General features: G+C 41.1%; 1 protein-coding gene across 6 annotated transcripts in view; it reads right to left on the reverse strand.

The window, feature by feature from the left end:
• Positions 1-508: 508 nt before the first annotated feature.
• The window catches only part of LOC101161206 (pleckstrin homology domain-containing family A member 5), a 99,011-nt gene continuing 82,500 nt past the window's right edge, over positions 509-17,019 (reverse strand). For all 6 annotated transcript variants that reach the window (XM_023952256.1, XM_023952254.1, XM_023952255.1 and 3 more), the window contains 5 exons: positions 16,918-16,986; positions 12,531-12,620; positions 9,686-9,831; positions 7,296-7,441; positions 509-5,742 (listed from right to left, as the gene is read on the reverse strand). In XM_023952256.1, coding sequence (XP_023808024.1) covers positions 5,708-5,742; positions 7,296-7,441; positions 9,686-9,831; positions 12,531-12,620; positions 16,918-16,986 — 486 coding nt within the window. In that variant the 3' untranslated portion in view covers positions 509-5,707. The remainder of the gene's footprint in view (positions 5,743-7,295; positions 7,442-9,685; positions 9,832-12,530; positions 12,621-16,917; positions 16,987-17,019) is intronic.

Here is a 17,019-nt window from a genome sequence, read left to right on the forward strand (position 1 = left end):
ACTATAGACTTGTGCTAGTGGTATGTGTGAAATTTCGTGAAGTTTACACGAACAAAAGTTTCCTTTCCCATATTGAAGGAAAATCTTACATTACAATTACATTTTGTCACAAAATGGCTGCCAAGCCGTAGGCTGTGTGGCCATCCCAAAATAAATTTAAAACTTCATTTGAATATCCCAAACAGGTGTGTTTTAGTGTCATTAGTGGATTTAGAAATATTTTTGAGCCCCAGAAGAGATTTCGGTCCAAATCAGTTTTTTTTTTTTTTTTACAGTTTCTCCCGCTGTGATGTCATATTTCTTTATCATTCACTATGCTCAAAATTCATTTTCACCGGGTACAAGGTGTGTACAAATTACAGATTTTTTTGTTCAAAGGCACAGTGATAAAGAAGAGTTGTGATAACAACCTGGTCATTCAGTCCAGGCCTGATGATGGACAGAGTTATAGAAATCTATGACATGTCAAACATTTTTGTATCAGTAAGAAGAAGATTTCCAGCCCAGATTTAGGAACATCAACATTTATTTAACATAATATAAAACAGATGGAGTATGATCCCTTTGCATATTGATACAGATATTATTAATAGCCTCTCATAATATTCACACTCTTATTTAAGTGTGTACATAAATTAGTGTTTGTTCATTTTATTGTCTTTACATTTCTAAATTGTCTCTGATGTCCCAAAGATCCAACTTATTGCTTTATACATGTGCTATCTGTGTCGGGTCCTCCAGCTCCTCCCACGTCAGGTCAAAGATGTAAACCGAAGAGAACTAAACGGAAGACACAAACTGCAAAAACAGATACACATTCAAAGCATTCTCATAACCCGTATTCAGCAGATCACATTAAGTTTAGTCCACTAACATCAGACATGGAACAAAAGAGAAAAACAGCAGCATGAAGTGGCACTTTTGAAGTAGAACATAACGTTTAACACTTTTTAAATATATTTCTATATGCATATAAAAAGGAAGGACCGTTCATGTGAAAGCAGGGAGCCTCCAGCATGGCAAAAGGCAGAGATGGGAGAGTTCTGTGGTCACTTGGGCGTGAAGGAGGAGGAGTGTTGAGGAGAAATGTTGAAATTCGACATCTCTCCTCTTTATCAGTGTTGATAGCAGCTCAGTGAAAGGTTTTGATCTCGGCATCTTCGCTTGGCCTCCCCAGCACAGTGGGGTTTGGGGGGGTGTACCTAGCTCCCATGGGCCGGTTTGACTAAAACAAGTACTAATTCTCGTATGCAAATGAATGATCAACACGTTGGCAGGCTGTGCTCTAGCTATAGTTTTCATGCAACGCCAGATTCTAAGTGTAGCGCCCCCTGAAGGGCAGAAAGCTGCAGTTGACCGAAGGCCGCTGGATTATGAAGGCGGTTATCATCCTGCTTTTTCAAAAACAACAGAGTTGTTGTTCCATCAGACACATTAACCTCTGTCGAGACCACCCAGGGGGAGGTCGGTGTCTCTGGGCACTGCAGGCATTGGCAACCATCTATACACACCTGCATTTAAAACCAGTCCTTGAACGGTAAGAGCAGGTCAATGATTACTATGTAATTAGACATTGACAAATATATCATTACCATTGCGTCTTACTATGATAAACAATGTAAACTAAGACATAAACAGCCTGTGGGGTCTTATTTGAACCGGAGGTGTGGCTTAACTGACATTTGAAAACAAGGTTTTAGACTCATATATTTACATAAATAATTGGCCTACATAAATATTTCATGAACGTGTAACCATGGCTACACTGTCCCAAAAAGCAGAGTAAATGTACAAATAGCATTAGGCAGCCAAGATTGCTGAGTCATCCTGATGATAAAACTGTCTGTACTTTATAGTCACTAGGATAGAGCTACGCTGTAAAAAGTAATAATAAATAAATATGTAAGAAATACTAGACAATAAATTGGTGTAATAATTTATAACTGAACTATGAAAAACAGAATAACAAAACTAGAAATGACGGATTGTACCCCCCCTCCCCATAAAAAACAAAACAATGTGACAGCAAGGCCATAGGTTTAGGCTGTCGTCTCATCAGGTGTCCTCAAACCTAGGCTCATATATCTACTGCTTTAAAGACCCACTCCAATAAAATGGTGTTTTTAACATGTTCTGGTGGCTTTTTTCTGATGATGGACAGCATATATACAGGAAAACTAGATTAAAACTGCCTTTCTGAGTATTTCTTTATTCAAATCGCCGTGAATCAGGAGCAGATAAAAAAATGCTGTTGGAAAACGATCTTATTTGTGACGTAGAAAATACCCTGGGCAACCTAAAACCTCCCTGCTCCACTTAGACAGAGAGCTCTCAGCAATGGGGATGGGAGACAACTCAGGTTTTTAGATTTTGGCTAAAAACAGCACAATCATAATTAAAAGACCACTGGGAGCACCTTGAAAATAGATCAATAGATGATTGGAGTGGGTCTTTAAAGGTGACAGTCCCGGTGCTGTTGATGTGTGTCCCACAAAGAACATGAAACACAGACAGACAGGGACAAAGTTGAAAGAGCAGCATGTTTAAGGTAAAGAGCATCTCCAAGCTGATCAATGTTCCGGTGATCACAGCTTCACACTTTACTGACTGAAGTCTACGGCTGCCCTCAAGATCGGTGCACACATCCATCAATCTGTTAACATCCACCTTTTTCAGTGAGTAAGGAATCACTCAACCTAATGAATAAGGGCAGAGCGTGTTATGGAGGCACGCTGTACCTGGTTTGGTTAAAATGAAAATCCAAGATTGCACAGGAATCCAAATAATGTCTGGATGGGAAACAGATTCCTCAGTAGCTGAAGTTTTTTTAAGGTCTTTTTCCACCCTGTGGTGTGAAATTTTAATTTCCGTGGCACCATTGATGATGATCTCTGCCTCTAACTGCTTCCTGAAAATCAATCTTCACATAAAAAAATTTGATATATATTTGTAAAAATTAATGGATTTTTAGGCCAAAACAGCATTTCTGTTATAAATGAAAATTTTACCTTAATTCAGTTTACTTTACTAGTTTTATGAAAAACTGATGTGATCAAGCTGAACTGATTTTGGAATGGGCTTTGGATAATAAATAGGCATTTATTCAAATAGTAAATTAAACAAATTATGATTTGTTGAGTCTTAATATGGCAGAGACAGCTTTAGAATGCACTGAAGGCCAAAAATTAGTCCGGAAGACTTGGACTTAAAAACCAACGTTACCCTCAAACTGCTGCTAAAAAGAGAAGAAAACGGCAGACTTTTCAGTGATTTTAAATCTTCCTCCCTCCCTGTTAGAATAACCCCTTCTAAGCAAAAGACGGGCAAAAAAACTAAAACAAGAAAGAACATTTACTGAAAAAATGGCTTGTGGTTACTTGGAGTTCTTTATGCAGAACACGCCTAAAGTGTAAGCATTAAGCCTGTTCTATTAGTGGTAGAACAGAGTTCTCCTGAAATCTGACGCTTGAAAGCAAATCTGTGGTTGAATCTAAAATACTGGAAAGAGCAGCAGAGAACAGAAACACTAGAGCTGCACAGCTGCTGATAGGTGCATCAGATACTAGTCTTGGTTTACCATTTTCTTAATGGCTCTCATGGATGACTAAATTGCACTACTACATTATAACAAAGTAAGATTAAAATGTTGTAGAAACGTTTTTTTTCTTTTTCTGTGCTGAACAGAATCAACTTTGTAACGTTACTGATTCTGGCAGCCCAAGTGACCCAACACTTCATTTACTTTCACCGCATTCTGTTCTTAGATCAGCTGCACTTTATGGATTGATCCAGAGAGGTTTCTCTAGTCAACTGAGCAGCTTCATCGATTCGACCAGTTATTTAAGTGGTGACTGCTCCTGATAGAAACATCAGCAGGGTGGGGGGTGTGTGTGTGTGTGTATGTGTGGGGGGGGGTGTCATGAGCTGTCTTAGTTTCCTGCAGAACAAAAAAGGCAAATTAGCAGACACCTTTGGTTTGTGATACAAGCATGAATTTTGAAATCACAAATATCCTCTTTGGATATCATCAGCTGTATGAAAAGGAGGACAATTTTCTAGGGTTAGCTTTAAAAAAAAAAAGGGGAGAAACGTGTGGCACATACTGTGTTTTCAGTAGTTGGAACACACCTGCTGAGGCCACTATGGACTCAAAAAATCATCCACAGTACAATTATCTTGGATATAAAAACTTCACACAGAAGAGAAAAAAAGAAAACAGATAAAAACGTAATTGTAGAATTTTTTTTTGCTAAATTTCTGTTGTGAATTGAGTGTTTTCATTGTGAGGGCTGCACTTAACTCTGTTCAGACCATACTCAAGGAGGTGGTGAAAAGGTTGCACCTCATGATAATCAGAGGACAAAAACCACCCATAATGCTGTGCTTTGTGTTGGAATATTCAGCAGCAAAAAAAGGAAATTTGTTCTGGAAAGCAGACAAATAACCGTTATCTATGTGGCCAGAGCTTTTTTTGCGTAAAGTAGGCATATTGACTGTATATGAGAACTGGACTGAGTGACCCCTCCCCCCTGGTGTTCCAAACAGGAAGTATGCGCTGGTTCCAGGAAGCCAAAGACCCACAGACATCTATAGAGAAATAAACAGCTGTCACTTAGTCAATCTATTGGCCAGAATAACCATTCCTAATCTGATATACTTTTTTTAAACATGTTCTTGATAAACCTTTTTTTTCTGTAGCTCAAATTGTTCATGTTATAATCTGACCAAAAAGTAGGTGGTCTCACATAGCAGGTTCAGAATGTCTGATTGACAGATTCATCCAAGCCCAATTTCTAGTGGTGGGTGTGTGGCCTTCCAACAAGCTCACTCCTAATTGGCCAGAGTGGTTGTCATACAAACAATGACTCAGACCAACTAGGACCAATCACTGATTAATGATGAAATCTGGCTTCAACATCGCCATTCATACCGTGAAAAAATGGCAACGGATTTGACTTTATCTGGCCAGAAGTAAACCATTTCTATGGATGCCGTCAGAGTCACTCAGTCCAGTTCTCTTATACAGTCAATGAGTGGAGCTCAAAGAGGATTGGTGCCAAAACTCATTCTTGCATCACCAACCAGTGTACATTTAGAACTGTACTATGGGGCATTTCATCCACATTTAAGTAGAACAGACCTGTGGTAAGGCACACGGCAGGGGAAAGGGGCAGAGCAACATGCAGAGGGAAGCCGCCATTACCAGAACACACCGTTACATAGGGAGCTGTAGTGGGGTTTGGATGAAACTGTTGAAGAAGAGCACCGTTTGTTTTGCTGTTACCAAATTTCTGAGGCAAGATAACCCTTTCATCTGTGGTTTACAACCACTGATCAGGGAAATAAAACACATAAAAAAGGTGATCATGTAAATTGAACGCCTATTTTCTTAATATCTGCATAAAACAGCATTTAATATATAGATGCTTCTGAACTCTCTGGTGCAAACGTTATGGGGACAAATAACTGCACAAAATCAACATCTGGAACATACAGGAAATCAAATAATACATTGTCTCCGTTTCTTCTTTAGGTGATGGTTGCCCAGCTTGTTTTTGGTCTGTATGTTACCATCCGTCTCTGAGTGGTGTGATAACAGATGATTCAGAGTGGTCCTGTTGTAAGTACAGGTAACCATGGAGCACACTCTGCATTCTGGCTACATCTGGGCTCTGCAGGTCGCTGGCGGGATACTGGCAAGTCTCACTCACGTGTCACTGCTCACCAAGTCGAACATCTGTGCTGCAGGGGAGATGACAAAGCAAAGTGGTAAAGCAAAGTGACTGCATCTGTGAGGACAGTTTCTCATAAATAATGTTCCTCTAAAATCTCTCTCTTGTTTTGTTACAGATGTTTCAGCATTTTTGCTTCCCTCTTTCCTGGGAGCAAATGCTCCTTCCACTTTGTTAAATCAGTCATGTTTGGGTTTTTTGGCTTTGGCACCTTCAGGAGGGAAAAGAGTCTGGGCTTAAAAAGCTGCCTTCTTAGGCTTGCCTACCCTAAACTTGAAATCCCACTTCTGCTTCCTGTTTCTGCACCGGTAGAATTGAAGTCTACAGGAACGCAGGAGTGGACATACAGTATGTTCACCTGCAAGTCATTTGAGCCATCGACTCGTCTGTGATGCTGCCCTTGCAGAAAATTCAGATCTTTAAGGCCCGTACACACCGGGACGAATTTCGCGCGCGATATTCGCCGACGTTTGACTCCTAATGACTAATCAAAGGGCACCAATGTGAGTGTGCACACCGACGTGAAAAACGCCACGCGTAAAAGCGTCATTTTTTAAAAAATGCCTCGGGTACGCTTTTTTGGTTTGACGCGCTGCGTCAAAAACTATACGACCAATGAGAAAGGCGCTTTTGCGCACGTGTCTGGAGCTTCTGAAGTTACAGTAAAACACAACTTGGGGGCGCTCAAACACAAAACTGTCTTGATGAGCACACATATGTCACAGCGAAGAAGTTATACGCCAAGTAGCGTCTACACTGCCGCGAAGAAATAAGACGAAGAAGATGCACTCACTGACGGACATTCTAAAATATCCCCGAAAACGCTCATGATAAATTTTCAGCTCTTGTACCAGTCAATAAAACTCCCCATGTTCTTCTCCTCTCGCAACTATGGGATGTACCGAAAATCGGCGTCTTTTCCGGCGTCTTTCATCATTCAACAGAACAATAATTTCTTCATCGCTGGAACTGGAGCTACTGGTGCTTGAAATATTCATGTTTTCTTTGTATGATTATGACAAGCGAGTAAATACTTGCTCTCTTCTTCTGAGTGAAAAGCAACTTTAAGAAGCGTAAAGTTGAGCAGCGCCACTTTGTGTACAGGGGGTATTTGTGTTTTACATTAAGCGCCATCTAATGTCAGGGAATGAAATTGCATGTTCGCTCGGCTCATCGTCAGCGAAAATCGCGTCGAAAAACGCTGGCGTATAACGGCTGGCGAATATTCGTCCCGGTGTGTACGGGCCTTTTCACTCAAGCTAAAAAAAATAAATGTAAACTCCAAGAAAAGCAAAGCACCAACTGAAAGAACACTGAGCTGCAGCTGCTGTGCCCCACCTCCTATTGTTACCATTGTTGCACCAGTCATTGTTGTTAATTGAGGTCCCAGTTTTGGAGACACCCCCATGTCAGTAGAAGCCACTGCAGATCTGTGGGGCTGTGCTCTGGACCACTTTAGCAGGCCAGGCTCAACACGGTTCACTTCATTTTGACCGAGCACAGAACAAAGAGATCACAACAGCCAAAACAACCAGGTTTTAAGGTCACGATTTTCCTTCTCACCAGCCAGCGTTTTGGGGTTGTGGTTCTCGTCGTCTGCTGTCAGATGCCTGAAGGAATCCAGACTCATCTCCAGCTTCTTCTCAGAGTTTTTTTGTAGATTCACGTCTGTTGTCTCTTTCTGAATTTCAGGGCTTGATGTTTGAAATCTAAAACACAAAGCATTCAAATGGTTCTAAAGTGAGTCTTCGCTGAGTAATGGAAGACACAAACACAGTTTACAACATTTATGATTTATTCATAACATGCGTAACAGTTTTCAAATAGGATCCTGACAGTTATGTATACAAAGACCCCATTCTACACATTTAAAGACGTTTATCTATGATAAAAAAGGACAAAGACCTTTTTCTTCAGCACAGACAAAATTTAATTCTAGTTTATCTATAATGCAGCATAAAAACTGTAAGCTTACTTTCCTTAAGATGAATGATGAGGAGCTGCCTGACCAAAAGCAAAAACTTGGGTTCCCCTAAAAATGTATGAACCTTATTTCTCTTGGTTTCTGTTCTTTCCCCTAGGGGGCGCCACAGCGAAACATCCATCTCTATTTGGCCTTCTCTGGATCTTCCTCATTCACATCCACCTTTCCTGTAACTCCAACCTCAGGATCATTTAACTAACAAAATTTGGTTAAAGGCTGTGTCTCACAGTCATTACATACATTCTGTGCATATTGCATGAATGAAAACTGGTCGTACGTGAATATACGTTGAAAAGGTGAGAAAAGTTGTGATCTTCACAGATGTATAATGAATGAACGTCGTTAAAATCACGGAAGAAGTACAAATAAACCACGCAAAGAACAGGTAAACCAACGTAGAGCCGTGCGTGATTATTGTGCTGTTCATATGCAATTCATTAGGGATTTGTGTGTCAATTACGTCATTTGAACGTGACATGTGAGCCATATGCGCAATATAAAAGTTATACACCAGAAGTACATGAGTGAAAAGTCCAGAGATACGTGGAACAGTTGTGGAAAGACACAAATTTGCCTATGCATCTTGCAAAATTCACACAGAATTGTGTAAGATTTACGTAATATATGTATAAACTACGTAATTCTCTACTGACCACAGTTTTGAACCGCTCAAAACTGACCCAAATACCCGAAACACTTGATTGACATCTGTGCACATTGACTAATGATGAACGCAAGAAGCACTTAAGAATTCCGTATATAACGCAGGTATCACAAAAGACCGACATTTCATACGTGGAAAACGTAAAAATGTATGTAGTGGCCGTGTGACACGTCCTTAACAGTCAAAAACTCTTTTGCCACCTCTCTCAAACTCTTCCAGACCTCCATATGTGTGATGTCAGGACCAGCAGTCTTTACATTCTTCATCCTCTTCTTCCTTACTTTTTTGCTGCTTCCTGCTGCACAACATCGAACTCTTCTCATCTGTTCTCTGACATGTTCCTTATTCATCTGTTCTTCAAAGTTCTCCTTCCATCTTTCCATTACACTCCGAACTTTTCAACACATTTCCATCTCTGCCCTTCATCATCCTAACCTGCTGCTCATTTTCTTCCTCACCTGTTCAAATCCCCCTCCTCCTGGATTCAAGTTTCCTCGTGATCGGTTGCTCTACCTCTACACCACAGCTGGCCTAATGTTCAGCCTTCTCCACCTTGTGCTCCTGTACTCCTCTTAACACACTTCTGAACTTCTTAGTTCCACCACCAAAAGCTGAAATAGGTCAAATCTTGCAATGAAACATTTTCCTAGCAGCTGTTGTGGAAGCTGAAGACAGCAGACACAGACTGAATAACAACATAAGAAAGGTCGCAGCATGGAGGTGTGAGGCCAGAAAAAAAGCCTCTATGTGTTCAGCTGAACAGAAACTGTTTGTTTAGGAGGCCCAAAGACATCTGTGAATTTTGCCTGGATTTTTTTTTACTTGTATTATCATCTATAAACATGTAAATTATTTTGTTAAAAATTTTTTTTTTCTTGTTACTTGTATAAAATAACACCTAAAACTTCCATTCTTTGTTATCACAACAGGTCGTTAAACATTTTTGGGCTTTCCACAGCAAAAATTAATAATTTTTTCCAATCGGAATTTTCTGGTTTTGTAAGATGTTGTGTCTAGTGTGTGAATACAATATGAACAAAATGACAAAATATAGTTAGTGCCACATAGGTGAGGTACTGCTGATTAAAATGATACCAGCCAAGCAAGCAAGTAGTCTTTCAAATTGAAAAAGTTCAGAATTCAATCCAAAAGTATACAAAAACAGAATTTTAGGCCCTTTGATCCAAAGGGTTAAAGTGCAGACCCCATAGTTTTATCTGTCTAAATGTTACAAAATACTTTTTAAGCACATTTTTAGATTGTAGTGCACCTCCTCCACTGACCCACCCGTCCATCCCAACACACCTGCTCTCTGTGGTCGTTTTTGTGGGGGAGCTGGGCAGACTCTGGTCTTGGTCTTGATCCTCCTCGAAGGGCTGAAAGGTCACGATCTCAACGCGCTGAGGCTGCAAGGTGTTGTCCAGAATCACCACCCGCTGGCTTTCACACAACTATGACAAACACACAAAGCAGTTTCCAGACTATTGATACTTATGGACGGGCAAACACACACAAACAAACATATGTTTCTAGAATAATCTTGTGTACTTGAAAGAATTTTACTTTTTGATGTAATTCAAACACTATTAGACATTTCATTCTTTATGGACAAAACTATTAAGACATTTATTGTCAGTATTAGAAATTTAACCATTAAGTCAATCTACTATTAATTTAATATTGATTTACATACAAATTACATTACAACCAAACAAGACTCTCACGTGCTGCTCTTGTTATGCCCCAAACTGAAAAAGGCAACAATACAGTTCAAACCGCAAGGGGGGCATAGGTTAAACTATTCAATTTGACCCACCAACTGGAAAAAACCTATTGATTGATGTTTCCCCGTAGAAGGTGCACTGCAAATACTTTTGTTTAGGCGCAGAAAGTTGTGCTGCATTCATGTAGTGTTGAAAGATTTGTTGTTTTTCTGACGTTCATGTGAGTTTTCAGAGTCAGACAGGCATTTTCCCCGATCATTCCAACACCGCATGAACGCAACATTTCTCTGAGTTTGCATTGTTCCTTGTTGGACATGAACCCATTGGTGCAATTGGCACTAAAATTAGAACCAAAAACCACAGTTTTGAAATCAAACCTTTTTAAAAAATATATACTAATTTTCAATCAAAATTAAAGCCCATTTTTATTTAGATTCCATGTTTCTTTCTCTTATGAGTAGGATTATCAAAACCCTCCTCACATCTGCTCCTCGTCCAACCCTTCTGTCTAGTTTTAGATCCTTTTGTGGCCCACAAGTCAAAAGGTTTGCCCACCTCTGGTTTAAACATGATAGATTCCTGTTTTGATCATGGCAGTGACTCTCCATAGTGGCGAAAGATCATGTGACTAGTGCTCTCTTTCTATTGTTTAAATATTTAGTTTTGAAGAAACTGCAAATTTGTCAGTTGTAAGAGATGTGGGAGGAGGACATGCAGCACAAATGAGATGCTTTGTAGTGGCTGTCGTGTACCTGACCTACTTATGGTTTTGATGGGCCACTTTGATTCCACTATCTGTAAACTCTCTCCTTCCTCTGCTTTCCTCTTTTCTCTTCTGCTGTGTGTTCTGCTGCTTTCCTTTCTGTTACACAGGAACTTCGAAGTATCATTTCAACCTATCAAATCACTGCAATTAGCTGCATTTTTATTACACATATGTGCAAAACATCGTCGAAATTCAAAAGAAAGGTAAAAAACAAAACAAAACAATTTTGGAATTGCATTGTTTTCATTCAATCATAGCTATGTGAATAAACAAACGTACTCATGCCATAAGTCATTCAAAAACACATTGACGGATGTAAACAATACTTGGATTTGCAGCAGATACATTCAAATTTTGGTACTAGAGCTCATCATCATCAGCTATCCTTAACGTGGGAGGGGCTACGGATGAAGCCATTTTAGGAAATGGTGGTTGGTGATTTTACAGAGGAGCGGTGGATCCAACAATTCCACATGAATTTTTTTTTGAATTTTTGAATTTGAAATGGTTTATTTCAAGCAATCAAATAGAAATAGAAATACAAAGCAATACAATCATCAGTTATACATTCATACAGTAACTAATCAAACTTGGGATAATTAGGCATATTAATAAATATTGCTTGAAAGGGAGTGGAATGAAGCAAACTTACATAATCCCACCCCGTTATATTATAACCATTTTATTACATGATTTATCAATATCCGGTTCCTAGCTTTTATCAGACAGAATTAAGAATCATAAAGTATCAATAAAGCACATGACAAAGATGAATTACTAAATTATGTAAAAATAACTATTTCAGAAATCAACATGGTAAATGCAGATCATTTATCTAGAATATATGCAGATTATGTTTATTATAAAAGTCATTCATATGATAAAAAATAATAATAATAGTAATAATACTATATCCGTAAAATAGACAAAACACTGTTTCAGCTTTTGATGAGCTGTGTGATGCTGTAGGACCTCTAGGGGCGCCCGCTGTGCAGTGACCAAGGCAGCCAGTTCCTACCAAGAAGCGCATTGCCATCTGGTTGCTGGTCATGTGACCCATTTAATTTTAAAAAAGTGTTTTCATTGCAATTTCTGAAAAATATATAAATTTTTGATACACCCCAAAACTTGTTTTCAATAAATGCATTTTTTTTCTCAAAATTGTCGTGTTTCCATTAGGCAAATTTATTATCGCAAATCCGATTTGTGCAATTTCATAGTTAATGGAAATGCAGCCATTGAAACCAGTCACTTCCATGAGAGCCCACCAGCCCTTCATCTTCATTAATCTGTGGTTTTAAGCCCACGCCTGCATCCAGGTGTCTGACTTGCAAGCCCAACGTTTGCAGACTTGTTCTATCTTTAAAATATTTCTATTTGGAAATGTCCTGATAAACAGCTTGATAATTCACAACCCTTAAAGTCTGCAAAACCAAAGAAAACACAGGAATGTCTTAAGGGAGATGAACTTCTGCTGACGACTTTAAATCCCCCAAAACATACAAAAGAGTCAGAAGTGGATGTTAACCATAACAGCCATGGCAGCCATGCTGCAGTCAAGATGGTTTATTAAAGTTATCCAACAACTCATTTTCTGCCACAGTCCCGGAAACCATGATAAGAGTGTATGGTGTCATGTTGAATCCAGCAATAGCAGTACCTCGTCTTCAGCATTGTTGTTCTGGATGGGACACTTGTCCTCTCTGTGTTGCTCCTCTCCATCTTCTGTCCTTTCCACATCCTGTAGATTCTGAAAAATCACATAACATGTCTTAGTTTTGACATTTATATGTCTGTTTTTGTGTTAAAAATTGTGTCTCCTTAGTTTAAAACCCTGAATTGGAGCTTTTTTGTGTTATTGGGTTTATGCTTGTCCAGTTTGACTGAATTTTACATCATCACACTCCTTCCTTTTTGGGAGGAATACCGGTATATTTATCTAAACTCATTCATGGAAGAGATCATGACAATAAGCCATTTAAAAGGCCCTACCAACATTTGAGAGCATCTTAAATTTAAAATAAACACGTGATCGTCAAAAACAATTTATTGCCAACTACGTTGAAGATTGTATTAATTTAAAAGAGTTCAAAAGGGTTGAAACTAAAGTTAAAGCTTCTTTTTAAAATCACAACAGAGACAGGATTGGCTTTATAAAAGTTATCCAAAGAACTATGTTGGCTCCACTGACACACAGAACACAGTTGTGTGGTCATTGGACAAAAATGCTTTGGACAAAAAAAGTCATTTTCAGAAATCAAAATGAAATGTTAAAATGAAACATAAGAAGAAACCGGAAAAGGTAGGTATTGTGGTACATCACTGATTGGATGATGTCCCTCTTGTGTTGGACATATTTTACTGCTACAACTGGGGGTTATGAATCTTCTGACACACGAGGTGTATATTTGAATAAAACCCTTTTGTAATTTAGGTTTAATTTTGTGTTGATTATATTTGTATCATTTTTGTTGTTGGAGCAAACAAAAAAAAAGAGAAGTGAAGAAGAAAGAGGGATGTTATAGAGGAGGGGGGGGGGGTAAGGGCACAAAAGAAAGGGAGAAAGAAAGGGGGGTTAAAGAGATAGGAGTATGATTATGGGGGAGGGGGGGTTGGAATCATAAAGCACAAAGTCGCCGAAAGTTTATAATCATTACTGTAGATGTAGACTGTAGATGTATAATAAATCTAAAAGGGGCGGGGCCTGTCCACAAACACTCAAATGCACCAAAAATCTTTACACAAACATGTCAACATGTACACAATACAACCACAGTTCACACGCACAAACTTATACATACAAGCCAACACATGTAAAGCATTTCATTCAGTCATGTATACAAATGTACTATTTGCGCAAATGTGAGCTGACACTTGTGCTCAAAGTGAGTGTTTATGTTCTGCTGGGGTTGATGATGAAATGTAAAAAAAAAAGGAGGGAGAGTGTAAGGTCCTCCCCACACCAAGAGCCCCTCCGCAGCGCATGAACATTTTCTTTTTTTTTCGTTTTTTTTTTCAACTTGTTCTGTCCAACAGCTAAACAAACAGATTAGGGCTGAAGGCCTTTTGTGTTGGACAGGTTTTACTATCACAAAAAGAGGTTATATAGCTTCGAGAAACCAGAGTGTAGATTGTATAAACCCCTTTTTGTTGTATTAGTGGGGGGATGGAAGAGAGTAAAAGGAAGAGAGGTGAGAAAGTGGGGGATACAAGTACTGATTTGAATAAGTTATTATTTTAAGCTGTAACAATTATACCAGATCTGCTGGAAAGACAAATATTACATCAAAGGTGAAAATCTGACACGAGGATGAGAGGAAAGTATCTGTCCATCAATACACTGTGGGTTAGGAGGAGGGATGAAGCAGACAGAGAGCAGTGCGGCAGTGTGCACGTGGGGGTGGAGATACATGCCGAAGTGGACCGTGTGTTCATAAGGGGAACCAAATCCTACCCAGCCAGACCAGCCAGACCAGGGGCCTCATTTATAAACGTTTCGTACGAACAAAAGAAGGCGTACGCCACTCTCTACGCAATAGTTGAGATTTATAAAAAGCAAACTTGACGGGAAAATGTGCGGTCCTTCACGCAAGCTCTGACCCAGGCGTACGCACAAAAACGGGTGAAATGAGAAACGGCGACACCGTCGGCAGATGGAAGAAACACGTGAAAGTGAAAATGACAATCCTGCCTCTCATAAATAACATGAAGACTTCACAAAGCAAGTCTTACAATTAACAGCCTACACGAACACCCGTTTGATCGATCAGCAGTGAAACAAATAAAAAAAAAATCAAACCAAAATTACAACAGAAATTCAAATGAACACGTATTTGCAGAAAGAAAAGTGAAATATGTTCTGCCATATTGGCATGTTGAGCAATTCATCCTCATAAATAATATAGTTAACAGAACGAAATAATGTACAATACTGATAGTCTCGTTAATGTTTCCGTCTGGCGGAGCAGATATAGGTGCGGGCGTGCGGACGGACGGACAGACGCACTAATTGTCCACTGGGGAAAGTTGTTTTCATATTAAAACATTTCTTCATAAGCTATGGAATTGTGGTATTCATACATATGCCTTTAGATTTTTTTATTTTTGATAAAACCATGCATGGCGTATGTCTCAACCATTCACAAAGCAACAAGAAATTACATTTGCGCTGAACAATTTCCCATTTCCACGTCGATTATTACCGACATCTGTAGCTTGTCAGATGTAATTAAATGGATGGAAATAAAATGCCCCATCACAATGCGTAATGACGCACAATGGCTGATCTTGCACTCTTAGAAGATGTGACAAATGGAATAATTCGGAGTGAACACATCTTAAAACAGCAAGAAGACTTGCTGGCAAACGAGGACGAGTGGCTTATGAGCCGGTTCCGACTTCCTCAAGCCATCCTGTTGGACCTCTGCGGGCTTTTGGGCCCGGCGTTACCGGAGCACTCAGAGGAACCACACGTGTCACCCGGTGCATCCGGTGCCCCCCCCGGTGGCAGAGACACTCTGGCGATGCAGCGCTAGACGTTTTTTTGCCTCGACTTTGATGTCCGACCATTTCTTTTTTATTTCGGCCACGGTCCGAGGTTGTGAGGCTACAGCATTTGGCGTCTGCCACCGTTTGCCACTCACGTGCCTTTTTGGCATTAGTAATGCCCACACTGTGCCCTCCAAACAACACTTTTTTCCTCTTTTTACACCTCGTCAACGATAACTTCTACTTCACATTGATTAAAGTTACGTTTTTTTGATTTCCTCTCTGTGTTTGCCATGATCTCGCAAGAAATGAATATTAATTTGTGGGCGTTTAACAGACTATTTATGGGCAACTATGGGCGTGTCATGAAGCCGCAAAAGCTGCGCTGCATTTAGAATTGGTTGTGATTTATTAAGGGAAAGATGCGTAGGATGTGCGTGCGCACGGTTTTATAAATCCGAATATTTCTGTGCGTACGCACTTCCTATGTTTCATCCGTACGCCACTTCTGACGCAAATCCTACGCAAAGTTTTATAAATGAGGCCCCAGGAGAGGGGAGGAGAGACCCCCAGGCTAGGAGCCCCCCCGGCATCCGGACCCGGGCAGCCCGGGAGGGGTGAGGAGGGGATTGCCCACCCACCTAGCCAGGCGCAGAGAAGGCCCCCCTACAGGGGCCCCACCGACGGCCAAAGGCAGAAGCAAAACCGGCGTCCGGCCCCCAGGCCACAGGACAGGAGCGCTTAGCCGTACCAGGCGGCAGCCATGGGGGCTGCCGGACTTCGAGACAAGGGCCAAGGACGAAGCCAGGGCCCCGAGAACCCATGAGCCGCCCACCACTCAACCCGAGCAACCCAGAGATCACCGCGCACCCACAGCCACCCCCCATAACCCTACCCACTGCAACCCTCCTCCCCCGCCATATTATCTGAGCCCCCCTCCCCAACCCCCTCAATGCCCTCCCCCCTCTGTGATGGGGAGGGAAAGCCCCAGAGGATCCCAGCGAGCCAGCCCCCAGGTCCGTCCCACCCATGCACTCTCGCACACATACTCACAATCTTCTGGTTACCCCCCACCCCCCGCCGCCACGCAGTAACCCCCTCCGGCCGACCGACCCCCCAGCACCGCATGCCCGACCATTACGGCAGCCGACAGGATACCCACAAGCCCGGCCGCCCTGACCAGGCGGGTGAAGACCGGCCGCCCCTCCCTGACCCCACCCATGTATAGAGGTGTGGGTGTGCTGTGTGTGTGCTGCAGGTAAAATAGGAAGCAAGTAAAAGCGGGATGGAGGGCGGGTGCCGACGCGACCCCAGAGAGAGACACCCCCAGTGAGCCCCGCCAGCATACCCCCCCATCCAGTTCCGCATGAACATTTTCACCTCACTGGGTTGTCCATGATCTTAAAGATTTGCCCATTTTTCACTCGCAGACAGCCTGAATTCACCCATAAGGGCAGTTGTGACTGAGATTGAAGTTGGTAGATGATATGTGAGGTGAAGCAGTGCAGAGGTCAAAGATCTGTGAAAAACCACCAGCTGACAGTGGTCCATTGAGATACCTTCAGCCGTTGTACAGCTGCCTCCAGCTCCATCTGTTCAGGACAGGCCGTCTCCATCTGGCCTCGTGTCTGCAAGCCCACACAACACACTCACCTTCAATT

The sequence above is a fragment of the Oryzias latipes genome, chromosome 23 (assembly GCF_002234675.1).
Source record: "Oryzias latipes chromosome 23, ASM223467v1".
Lineage (NCBI taxonomy): Eukaryota > Metazoa > Chordata > Actinopteri > Beloniformes > Adrianichthyidae > Oryzias > Oryzias latipes.